The sequence below is a fragment of the Pelophylax lessonae genome (genome assembly GCF_965119305.1).
Source record: "Pelophylax lessonae genome assembly, chromosome: 3".
Classification (NCBI taxonomy): Eukaryota; Metazoa; Chordata; class Amphibia; order Anura; family Ranidae; genus Pelophylax; species Pelophylax lessonae.
In genome coordinates, this window is record NC_138770.1 from 314,167,549 (window position 1) to 314,180,524 (window position 12,976).

The 12,976-nt window shown below is 43.2% G+C and overlaps 1 protein-coding gene across 1 annotated transcript; it reads right to left on the reverse strand.

The window, feature by feature from the left end:
• Positions 1-2,739: 2,739 nt before the first annotated feature.
• On the reverse strand, positions 2,740-12,245 carry RPL35A (ribosomal protein L35a). Its single transcript, XM_082252097.1, has 4 exons — positions 12,117-12,245; positions 11,879-12,031; positions 5,010-5,154; positions 2,740-2,799 (listed from the first exon to the last, which is right to left on the reverse strand). Exons 1-4 carry the CDS (start codon positions 12,125-12,127, stop codon positions 2,776-2,778), a joined length of 333 nt encoding a protein of 110 aa, XP_082108223.1. The 5' UTR covers positions 12,128-12,245; the 3' UTR covers positions 2,740-2,775.
• Positions 12,246-12,976: the final 731 nt, after the last annotated feature.

Sequence of the window (12,976 nt, forward strand, 5' to 3'; positions counted from 1 at the left end):
GTCTATTCAATAAATAGATTTACAGTAGTTATGTTTATTACAATCAAAATGTACCTTCATGTGATCCTTCACATTCCTTTAAGGCTGGTACACACAGGCCAAATAATGGCCAGTTCAACAGAAGCCATCCAACATTGTGTCGATGTGTACAGCAACCTGTCTTGTTTCTGTCCAATGGGGATGCTGGAGAATTAGCAACTGGCTGGTGCTCTGTCAGATTAGCAAACGGAAGTGACGTTCCATCAGCTGACTGATCAAAACTACTTACTGCGAATGCGTTCCACTGCTAGCAGGTTTGCTAATCTGACAGAACATCTGCAGTCAGAAGGCGGCAGCGGACATCTTGTTACACCCAGCCAAGTCTTGAATTTCAGACTCCTAGCAACGTTAAGATATAGCATTTATAAAGTATTTTGAAACCCGTGAGACTGTTTTGATGTTTAACCTCTTGCTGGTTGCACAAAATCTACGTGATTTTGTGCACGAGGTCTCGGCGGCGCGCGCCGGCGAAAGGACGGCAGCGGGAGGCGGGCCGCGATTGCCGCCTGCCTCCCATGATCGTCAGATAAACTGACAAGACCCACCTGCTTACGTTAACAAAGCAGGTGAGTCTTCTGTTAGACAGGCAGGGAGAGATCAGAAGTCTTGCGATTTCTCTGTGCCTGTCACAGAACCTACCCCAACAGTAAGCAAGCATACTTAGGCATACATTAACCCCTTTGATCACCCCCAGTATTAACCCCTTCCCTGCCAGTGTCATTTATACAGTAATAGTGCATAATAATTAATACTGATTACTGTATTAATGTCACTGGTCCAATAAAGTCATTTTGGGATTTTTTTTTTTTACCAAAAATATGTAGCAGAATACAAAATGGCCTAAACTGATAAATATGGTGTTTTTTTTTCAAAATTATCACTTTTTTTGTTTATAGCGCAAAAATCTAAAAACCGTAGAGGTGATCAAATACCACCAAAAGAAAACTATTTGTGGGGGAAAAAAAAAAGGGACATCAATTGTATTTGGGTACAGCATCGCACGACAGCACAATTTTTCGTTAAACGCAGTGCCGAATCGCAAAAAATGGCCTGGTCATTAAGGGAGTGAAGTGGTTAATTTAGAAAGCCTGCAGTCAGAAGGCGGCGATGGCCATCTTGTTACACTCCGCACTGCTCAGCGCAAAACTTATAGGCTTTTAAAATCAAAACAGTCTCATGGGTTTCAAAATAATGTATATAAGCATATATGCTCCCTTTATTGCTAGAAGTCAGAGATTCAAGACTTGGCTGGGTGTAACACGTGTCAAACACAAGGCCCCCGGGCCGAATCCAGCCCTCCAGGCCATTTCACGTGGGCCTCGCATCTCTCCTGCAGCTGCAGAACTCCAGCCCTCCTCCAGACCCTGTACTTTCTGCTGTCCAGAAATGCCTCTAGATTTTTCCCAGCAGCAGCACAAGGTAAGGGGGGTGGGGTGCACTGTGATGTAAAGGAGAGTGAGGGACTCAACTTCTGATGGTGGGGAGGCTCTTGACATCTTATGTCAGGGTAGGAAGGATGCTCTCAACTTCCAGTCATACAGATACAACCGTCCCTTTTGAGGACAATCATAAAGCTGATGCGGCCTGCAAATAAATGGAGTTCAACACCCCTTGTGTAACAGGATGTCCACTGCCGCCTTCTGTCAGATTAGCAAACCGGCTAGCAATGGAATACATGCGCAGCAGGTATCTTTTGGTCAGTTGACGGAATGTCACTTCCGTTCGCTGATCTGACAGGTTCGCTAATCCGACAGAACGCTGGCATCCAATCAGCTCTGTCAGCCAATGGCTGCGAGCACTGACCGGTGCGGTTCTGGTGGAAGGCCCAGTCCTCCTGTCTGGACACAATAACTCAGTGGGGAGATCACTGTTCTAACATCACATAGTACAGCAAGCTTCCCCCCCCCCCCCCCCCCCGGTTCAGCCTGCTGGGTTAAAAAAAAAACCTGCCTGTGTGTATCAGACATTAGAGAGATTGTGACACTAAACGATGGGGTTCAAGGTCACTGGGAGAAGATTTTCCTATCTCTCTCCAAGTCATGGGTGTCCAACCTTTTGGCTTCTCTGGGCCACATTTGAGTGTAAAGAAATTTTCTCGGCCGCATATAAAATATATACTATAGTTAAGGTATATAAGTAATAAAATGCCACCGCGCCACCCACAATAATTTAACACAACTAGAGGATGATCAAATGCAATTGAATCAGTATACAGAGGTTTACTTCTACTGAGCGCTAATAAAGGAACACTAACCACCATGACCATTTCAGTGATTTGAAGTGGTCATGGTGGTAGGAGTCAGATACACTGCATATGCTCCCCCCCCCCCCCCCCCGAGGCAGCCTCTGCCTACTGTTAGTTGGAAGCTGCTGTGACCATGCCCCCGACCTGACTTCCTTCCTCCCCAGCAAAAAAAAAAAAATTGTCTGGTGGCAGTGGGCCGCATTGCCTGAGGTTCCGGGCCGCAGTTTGGACATGCCTGTTCTAAATAGATGTTCATATGGTGCGGTGTTCGTGCATGTGAAAAATACCTGTTTTTTACTGTTCACTACCCCCATGCCCCCCATTAAAACAGAGCTTACATAAAAATGCAAAGTTCACTTATTTTGAAAATATGACCTCCGCCCCTCACATGAAAACTGCACAGCACTGATAAATGTGCACTATAGTCCAGAACAGCATAAAATAAATTTCACAAACATGAGAGATCCAGATTGTTTTTTATTTTAAGAAATTTAGATCCTTGAAGGGTACAGCATCTGAAAGGAAAAAAAAAAGGTTGTTAGGCTAATTGGGTACGTTTTGACATAAGCAAGATACAGGGTCACTTGCCAATAACTTTCATAGCCCTAATTATATCTGAGGGACTGGCATTAACTTAAAGGAGAAATATGGCCAAACTTTTGGCCCTACTTCACCTATGGAGTGCAGTTCATTCTGTAACGAATTTTCAGCCGACAGTGGGCTAAAGACCGCTGTCTGCTGACATCACTCAATCGGTCCAGGCGCTGGATCTAACTTTACAGTCAGGATCCATCCAGATGCCTGGACCAGCAGATGTGGCTTAGCCTCAGCCTGGTGCTCCAGTGAGCACTGGAGGAGCAGAGCAGAAACTGGTGACTGAAAGTCACCAGCTCTGCTCAGAGTGGAGAACGAAGCGAACAGCGGTGTTTGATCACTGAAATTCTCAGTGCAGTGGCAGAAGGGGACAGATGCAACATAGGACTGATGCTGCATCCACCTAGGCGAATATATATATCTTTTGGGGAAACCCAAACTTCTTTAATATACCAGGCATGAACACTCAAAACCTAAAACCCTACATTGTTCTGTAACAGTCTTAAAACCGAATGCCAGCTTTGGATACACTTGACAGTTATTTTGGGCCAAGCTGGCCCAAAAACTAGGCCCCTCACTAACATGTGAGGCCGCAGGATGTGCTGTATAAACTAGGTAGCTGAGTGTTCCGATTGGGAGCCCAGACTTCCCGTCTCATACTCAGAACGCATTAGAAATCAGACTGGCTCTCAGCCAATCAGAGGAAGCTTTGTATTCGTTGGTAGAATACATCACCTTCTCTGAATGTCTGAGTCAGTGGCAGGCTGTCACAGATAGTGAGGTTAAAAAAACGACATCAGTCCATCTAGTTCAACCTATGGCGTGTGTGTTAACCGTACATTGTATACCCCTTTCTGTTGTGGTCTTTAAGGTGCCCGTCTAATCGTTTTTTGAAACTATCGATACTCCCTGCTGATACCACTGCTTGTGGAAGAGAATTCCACATCCCACTGCGGACAGTAAAGAAGGCCCTACATATTTTAAACCGTTTTTCCCTCTAGTGTTAGTGAGTGGCCACGTGTCTTATTGTATTCCCTTTCTCTGAAAAGTTTGTTCCTTATGCTAGGGTACCAGTACAGTATTTGAACATTGATATCATATCCCCTCTCAAGCGTCTCTTCGCCAGAGAGAATAAGTTCCAATGCTTGTCGTCTCTTTCCTCATAGCCGAGATCCTCCATTCTCCTAATTATTTTTGTTGCCCTTCTCTGGGCTCTCTCCAGTTCTAGCACATCCTTTTAGGACGGGTGCCCAGAACTGGACGGCATACTCCAGATGTGGCCGGACCAGAGTCTTGTAAAGTGGGAGAATAATCTATTTCTGGAGTGATTCCCCTTTTTTTATACATGCCAGTATTCTGTTGGCTTTTCTTGCAGCGGCTTGGCATTGCATGCAACTGCCAAGCCAGTTGTCCACTAGTACCCCCAGGTCCTTTTCCATCTTTATCATTATGCTTTATGCAGTCATAAGCCAAAGGATTAAAAACAAAAGAACTACATTCTGCAATCATTTTTACCTTAGACAACTTTGATCACACTTCCCCCTTTATAACAGCTTAAAGCAGAGCTCCACCTAAAAGGGGAAGTTCTGCTTTCAGGCCTCCCCATCCCTCGGGGGGTGGGGTGGGGGGGGGGGGGGTGTATCTGGTTTTGACAGGTACCTGCTCCTACTTCTGGCCGGATCGCCTAGGCTCCTCTCCCCACAGTAATCTGGTGGGACGTCACAGGTCCCAGAAGACTTTAGGACCATTAATGCGCAGCGCGGCTTGTGCAGTGGGCCCCCGGCTGAGAAGCCCTAAGCGGTCACAGCCAGGTGCCAACAGTTAAGATGCTGGCGCTGGGTAGAGAGGAGCGAGGTAAGGGATGGCTCAGGTGAGCACATTACATCGCTGGATCCTGGGACAGGCGTGTAAGTATTAAACGTCAGCAGCTACAGGTTTTGCAGCTGCTGACTTTTAATAAACAAAAATAACAGGAGCGCCTCTTAAACAGTTTTCAAGGAGCTAGAAAGCTTGTATTATATAGCACGACACCATAAATAAAAAAATTTAAAAAAAAAAAATTTAAAAAAAAAAAAAAAAAAAAAAGAAAGGCCATGTAGCTTCCAAAACTTGAAAAATTTCAGGAACTCACCACACGGATTCTTTGTCCAATGGCTTTGGCAGGCAAGTTGGAGCGGAACTTCGCACGGACCATGCCACTGTTGCCATGAGCTCTGGTCACCTTCCCCCAGATCACACGAGTTTTGTTAGGTTTACCACCTGGGGTCACTGTGTTACTATAAAAAAAAAACAAAAATCAGCTTATGTAACAATAAAACACATAGAAAAATGGGCTTAATAACTTGCACATGTCTTCCACTCACTTTTATAGCCATAGCAAAGGCTCCAAGACAGCTGAAAGTAGTTGAGTGGAAATAGAAGAAAACAAGCCTGCACTGGGGACAGTGGTTGCTTTTATATGATTGGCGTAGGGGGTACCTGGACACAGTCAATTAAAAATATCTGCTATTTCATGTATTCAGAAATCCAATGTAGGTCACTCTGAACCTTGTTATAAGAGAAAATGTGGGAAGCAGGGTTGTGCAATTGCTGACCTGAAAATGCTAGTTGAATGGCTAAAAACACTAAAAATTCAAAACAAGTATGCAGATAAGAAAGCTAGAGACAAGTCCTTATCTGTTTTTGGATCATGGTCTCGCAGCTAGGCAAGTAGTATTATTTTTATAAGTCCACAATGGTAGCCAAGATTTTTCTCTTTCAGGTTTAATCTGTACAGTTACTTTTAAGCAAGTCTGATGAATTGCAATCACAATTGTTCATTAGGTGACACGCATCTCATCAGTTTCAACTGGGTCAGTGTCAACTGTAAACATCTTTTTCTCCAGTGCTGGTGATCAGTTTTGCACCATTGTGCACCCATTAAAGGGCATAGTTTACATAGAAAAAGTGACACAGTTTACAATTATCCATTCTTTTCTCACCCAAGATGCAAGCACTATATTACAGCACTTTCTTTACAACTATCCTTAAACTGGGCTCATGCAACCAATAAAATGGTTTCAGCTGTGATACTGACGCGTGAGGCTTAAATTCAGTGGTCTGAATGGATGGCTCACTTAGCAAAGTGCATGTTCGTTTGGAAAGTGTATATATATATATATATATATATATATATATATATATATATATATATATATATATATATATATATATATATATATATATTTCTATTGCATGTGACTGGGTATTCAAAGCTTCCCCTTTTTTCCTAAGCTACGTGTATAGCCTCTACGCCTTTAGCTCAACATTTCATATTCCTGATAAGGGTCTGCTGCACCTTGTACTTGTATGAAAAGAATCCTGTTCTCTTTGTACTGCTTCCTTTATGTGAAATCACTGCTTTACTACTAAAAACTGACCACAATAAGTAGGAGAACACACCGAAGATCCCCCCCCCCCCCCCAACTCCTAAGCAGCAGAAAACTAAGAAAAAGATATCCAAACAAATGTGTGGCCCTTCATTTCTATTTTTAACTGAATGGCATGTTTCACAAGGTGAGGGTTTACAACCACTTTAAAGCCTCGTACATGCGATCAGATTATCGGACGAATTTTGGTCTGTTTTTTGTTGCATTTTAGTCTCATCAAAAGTGAAGAGGTTACTCAACATACAAAAATTCTCGTACAACAGAATTCAACTTCAGAAGTGGTGTCGTGCGTTGAATTGTTATGTATATATTCTCTCATTTCCAAGCATGCGTAGTCGTGCTCTTACGATTTTTTCGGACAAAAACTGTACTAATTAAATGACGTTGTGTTGACCGACGATAAAAATTTTACAGCCTGCACATCCAGTTTTTGTCGTACCAAAATTCCTAAATCGGCTGTCGAAAGCACCATACTAACAATCTGAAAATTGGCAGATCGTTCATCGGATGAAATTTTACTTCTGATTTTCTTATCGTGTGTAAGGGCCTTTGGCCAAGTTTACACTTGCAGCTGCCAATGCCACACCTTTAACCACTTCAGCTCCGGAAGGTTTTACCCCCTTCCTGAACAGGCAATTTTTTGCAATATGACGCTGCTTTGCTTTAAAATGATTGTAAAGTCTTTCTTTAAAAAAAACACAAACCAGTTATAGTTACCTTCCCTTTGAAGTGGTTTTGCACAGAGCAGCTGGGAGCCGCCTCCTCTCAGGTTCGTCTTCGCTGCTCCTGGCCCCTCCCTTCAGTCAAGTGCCCCCACAGCAAGCAGCTTGCTATGGGGCACCGGAGCCAAGCTGCAGCTCCATGTGTCCATTCAGACATGGAGCTGCCATTCTGCCCCCCCCTCCTGATTGGCTGGCTTTGATTGACAGCCGTGGGAGCCAATGGCACCGCCGCTGGGTCTCACCCAATCAGGAGGGAGTCCCAGACAGCCGAGGGACTTGTGGACATCGCTGGAGAGATATGGGGCTCAGGTAAGTATTAGGGGGTGCTGGGGAGGCTGACACAGAAGGCTTTTTTTGCTTAATGCATAGAATGCATTAAGATAACAAACCTGCCTATACAACTCATTGAATTGAAAATTGCGTGGTCGTGCAACGCTGTATCCAAAGATAATGGATATCCTTTCCCCCACAAATAGAGCTCTCTTTGGTGGTTTTTGATCACGTCCGCGGTTTTTATTTGTGCTATAAACAAACAAAAGAATTTTGAAAAAAAAAAAAAAAAAAACTTTGCTATAAAACATCCAATAAAAAAAATAAAAAAAAAAAAAAAATCGAATTTCTTCATCAATTTAGGCCAATATAAATTCTGCTACATATTTCTGGTAAAAAAATTCCCAATAAAGGATATTAATTGGTTTGCACAAAAGTTACTGCATCTACAAACTATGGGATATCTTTATGGACTTTTTTTCTACTATTAATGGCGGCGATTTTTAGAGGGACTGACATTGCGGCGGACAAATCTGACACCAAGTGACACTTTGGGGGACCAGTGACACCAATACAGTGATCAATGCTAAAAGAAAAAAAAAAAAAACTCTGTATAACTGAACCTGGCAGGGAAGCGGTTAACATCAGGGGCGATCAAACGGTTAGGAGTGCTCCTAGGGAGTGATTTCCAACTGATCCGCATTACTGCTTGATAGAAACACAAGATCTCCATTTTCCTATGACAAAATGGCGGTCTGCCTTGTTTACATAGGTAGTCCGCGGGTCTGCCTCTCCTCAGAATGACTGGCGGGTCCCGACGACCATTGTGGCCCCTGGACCAGCTGGCTGACTCCTGCTGTGTCAAATCAAAGTGGGAGCGGGGCTGCGGCAGCGCCCCCCAGATCTTCTGCACAATATCACGTACATGCCCTGCCTCAGTGTATATATATATATATATATATATATATATATATATATATATATATATATATATATATATATGCGGCAGGCGGGCTGGAAGTGGTTAAAAAGCATTCTGCAGTGGATCACTCTTGAGATGTTTGACAGTTGTGAGGTGCTTAGAAAAGGCATTTTTTTTTTTCAATGAATACAAGGCATTCCCATCCACTGAATAACTGGAGGTGGAGATTATTACATCATAATAATTCAATTTAGAAATGCTAACCAGAAGTAGAAGATCCTTAATATAAAAACGTAAGGCAGAAAAAAAATCAGGCTAATTAGTGTTACTCAAAAAGCACTATTTATAAAAGTACTACTTAAACCAGGAATACAATAAAAATAAGAAAATCTGAGTTACAATAGTTGAAAGTGGTAGTAAACTTGTTTGTGACATCTTTACCAACAGGTAAGCCTATACTAGTTTACCTGTAGGTTAAAGTGGTTGTAAACCCTATGAAAAAAAAAAAATAAAAAAAAAATAAACCTGCAAGACAAAGGCATAATGAGCTAGTATGCATCGCATACTAGCCCATTATGTTTAACTTACCTTAAAACGAAGCCCCGACACGGACCCCCGGACATCGATGCGGGCGCTGCCATGATCCCTCGTCGTCTCTTCCGGGTTCGGCGGCTCCGGCGCGCTGATTGGCCGGAAGAGACGGCTCCAGCGCGCTGATTGGCCGGAGCCGCGATGACGTCACTCCCGCGCATGCACGCGGGAGTGATTTTTCCGGCAAGCTCCCGGCAAGTTAATTGAAGGTCCCCCGGACCTTCAGAGCGCATGCGCCGCTCGCGCGAGCGGCTGCATGCACTGTAAATATCTCCTAAACCGTGCCGGTTTAGGAGATATTATTTGTACCTACAGGTAAGCCTTATTATAGGCTTACCTGTAGGTAAAAGTGTCAAGAAGCGGGATACAACCGCTTTAAGTAATCTCCTAAATATGTGTTTAGAAGATATTCCAGTGAAAAGTAGCCAGTGATGTCATATCTGTGTTGTCCCTTTAAAGCGCTGTGCCATAATCCGCATGCACAGGACTGACCTCGCGACTCAACCTGTGAGATGGCCGGAGCCTGCGAACCCGGAAGGAAGACCAGGTGAAGATGAAAGCCTCGTCAGTGGTGACACCACACCGCTGAAGGGCATTGTGTTAAGGCAAGTCTCTTAATGTGCTAGTATGTGATGCATAGTAGCATAATATAACATTGCCTTGCAGGGGAAATTTTTTTTTAACTTTTCAAACTTTACTAATGCTTCAACAAGAGACTAAACAAAGCAGCAAAAAAAAAAAAAAAAAAAAAGCCCAATTTTCAACAACAATTTTTAGACATATTTATGTATGTGTATCATATTAATTTATACAAACAATGTAGGGCAGAACTAAACCCTCTATCCTTTAGCAGACTGATCGCCAACTCTATTTGGATTTGAAGGCACCATGGTGCTACACGTGTGATCAGCAATGACGGCATTGCAGGGCTTGAAAGTTTTATTGTCAACATGCACTGGAAGCCAAGATGTTTCCAGGCATGCCTTTAATGTTGCTTACACTGCACAAGGGCAAGTAGACAGACTATCAATAAATACACCGCTTTTGCGTTTAATACCGCTTTAACCATAAGTGTTGGCCATACAATTATTCCTTTCACTCTGGCATGCACAGGGATACCCAATGTGTTGTACACCTGACATTTGGTCCTAGATACATGTACATCTTAATTTTTAAACTATACTTGCAAACACCCCCATCCCCCCCAAACCTTAACTTTGTTATTCAACAGAGATAAAACAAGCCCCCTATACAAGTACATATTGAGTGACAGGTTCTCTTTTTGGAGTTATCAGGTCCCTATCAAACCCAGATACTCCTCTGCATTCAGCCCAAGCAGGTCAGGAAACAGAATTTGGAGGGATTTGACAGCAGACACAAATAGAGACAGGCTTTCCCTTCTGTCCACCCTAAAACTAGTGTTCAAAGGAATTTCAAGAGCCACCTGGAAACATGAAGGTGCAGGACTGCAATCCGTGCCTTCACAATTACCCAAATAACTGCTATTCAAAACCTGTGTAAAATAAATGAACTTGCAGCTTTGAACTTGTTTACAGCCTGTTATGAACACACCAAACTACTCGACACTGCTGCAGTGAAAAAGGGTTAAAGCCAGAGACACTTTAAATTGTAGTAACAGAATGGGTGAGCACTAAAACTGCAGCAAATCTCAAATATTCTAATTCAATATGGTAGGCTGCAACCCAGTACAGACCACAGTCATCCTGACTAACAAAGATTATCATTGTGTATAACTAACCATTCACGCAGCTGGATTTCTCTTTTTCAGCCTATGAGCTGAAATGAGAAAGTCAATCAATACCTCCATCCATGCTAAACAGAGTAGATGGAGGAATCTCCACTGACGGCTATTGTATTTAGCACATGCAGCTGACTACCTTAACAGGGACTTACTTTGATTGGCTGTAGTCACTGTTCAGCACACAATTTACTACCCAACTGCTTCATGGTTTCAGTCATGTTGTTGTGCCAGGTAATGCTGACAGGGCTACCTACAGCTCCAATTTCAATCAATTCTGCAAAAAATCATCTGAACTTTGAGCCAAATAAGGCTTATGCAACTGACTTTTTACCCAAAAAATAAAAAAAAATATAAAAAACTAGCAAAATTTGGTTTTCCAATAGCGAAACATCAAATCAATAAAAAACCAAGGAGGAGGCTAACCATGCAAACGTGTGAATATTTAGTAAAGAAACAAGCTAGCTGGAGGTGTTTTGTAGAACATTTTTAAAGCCAAATAGGACTGTTATTGCAGAAACAGCTCAGACACTGTCGGGTTGATTTACTAAAACTGGAGTGCAAAATCTGGTGCAGCTGTACATGGTAGTCAGTCCGCTTCTAACATAGGTTTGTTAATGTAAGCTTAACAAAAAAAAAAACTAGAATCTACCGGTAATTGGTATCTATGCAGAGCTGCGCCAGATTTTGAACTCTCCAGTTTTAGTAAGTCAACTCCAAGGTTTTTACCATTTACAGACAAAAAAACCCATTTACTAAAACTGGAGAGTTCCAAATCTGGTGCAGCTCTAAGTAAAGCCCCTTTCACACAGGCGGTGCGCCCGACAGACTGTCTTGCTCAGCGGGGATCGATCCGCGGATCCCCGATGAGCAGGCGGATGACAGCTCTATCTGTTTACTTTGTAGAGACGGAGCGGTTAGATCCCCACCCTCCTCTATGGGAGATCAGATGAGAACGGACTGCCTGTCCGTTTTGATAGACGGATGGAAAATTAGGTTTCCATCCGTCCGGATTTCACGTACAGGACTGGATAGCAGCGGGTGTCAGTGGAGATGTCTCCGCTGACACCCGCTGCTCCATAGGGCTGCATGGAGCATCTGATCATGTCTGCCTGAAAAACTGACAGGCGGACCGGATCGGAAAACCAATCAGCTTCCACGTTTTTTAGTCAAAGCTTGATTGAACAAGCTAAAAATAGATTAGCTGATTGACTATGTACAGCTGCACCAGATTTTGCAAACTCCAGTTTTAGTAAATCGACCTCACAACATTAACCTGGAATTGTGTCCTGCAGGTGGAATACTCACTTTTTTGCTTTGTATACATAGGCGCATCTCTTGCCTAAGTAGAAATCTGTCTCATCCCGGGCGTAGACCCCTTCGATTTTAAGCAGGGCTGTGTGTTCCCGCTGATTTCGGAGGCCTCTCTTGTAGCCAGCAAAGGTTGCTTTACACCACAGTCTAAAACAATGGAAATGACATCAGTACAAAGGCGGCTGTACACACAACAACCCAAAGCCCCAAACATCTCCCCTCCTGTACATACCTGCCAGACATTTTGTACAGTCAATGTCCAGATGCAGACAGAACTGAAAAATAAAAAAATAAAAAGTCAGGCAGGGCTCACATATTACTAAGTGGTTTTAAATCACAAACTGGAAATGACAACACTTTAGTTCAAGTGACGTGCATCACAGTCACACCGAGACCATGTTCACAATAGTCAGGAGAGGTGGGAAAAGATCCCTCAGTTGAGCTGTGCTTTTTACCACCCCCCCCCTCCGATTACCCCCCTTAAGCCCCTGTTCACATTTACTGCGGCTTTGTGAGACTTCATCTGAAATCGCACATCAGTGCGACTTGGAAGACATCTGTACAGCTTCATGCGGGTGTCTATGCAAGTTGTACCCATAATTGTCAAAAGCAGCGCAGGAAAGGCTTTTTAATATCGTTGCAGCAGGAAAAAGTAGATTTAAACAGAGCGGTTGCAAGCAATATGCTGCGACTTGTCGGGTCGAGCGCATGATGTGGACGGTGGCTTAGCTGCGGGACTACACATGCAGTGTGCCAGGAATTATACCCATTCTCTTGCTTTCAGATGTAATCAATGTGGCTGCAGCATACTAGCACAGCAATCAAGAGGTTAAAGCAGGCCTCCTCACCACCTGTCAAATGCTCTCTGAAGTGCAATCTGAACATGGATCACTCTTTAGAAGTAAAGCTTGGGTACACAAGCCCATGTATACACAGATATCCTATGGCCCCATCCCCTACAGAGGGCTAAAGAACACAACCCCCCCATCCTACAATAGTAAACATAGGGACAGAATTGCCATTTGAAAACTAAAAAGAAAAAAACTTTATTCAACACAATACAAAGCATACAGGAGCAAACTATGATAGACT

Bases quoted from the DNA above. Each gene is read 5' to 3' on its own strand.
- RPL35A (XM_082252097.1), bottom strand. The intron at 5,155-11,878 runs GTGAGTATTCCA...TTTTTTTTATAG, and splicing joins TATGTATACAAAGCAAAAAA to TAACACAGTGACCCCAGGTG. The intron at 2,800-5,009 runs GTGAGTTCCTGA...TTTTCCTTTCAG, and splicing joins TTGGACAAAGAATCCGTGTG to ATGCTGTACCCTTCAAGGAT.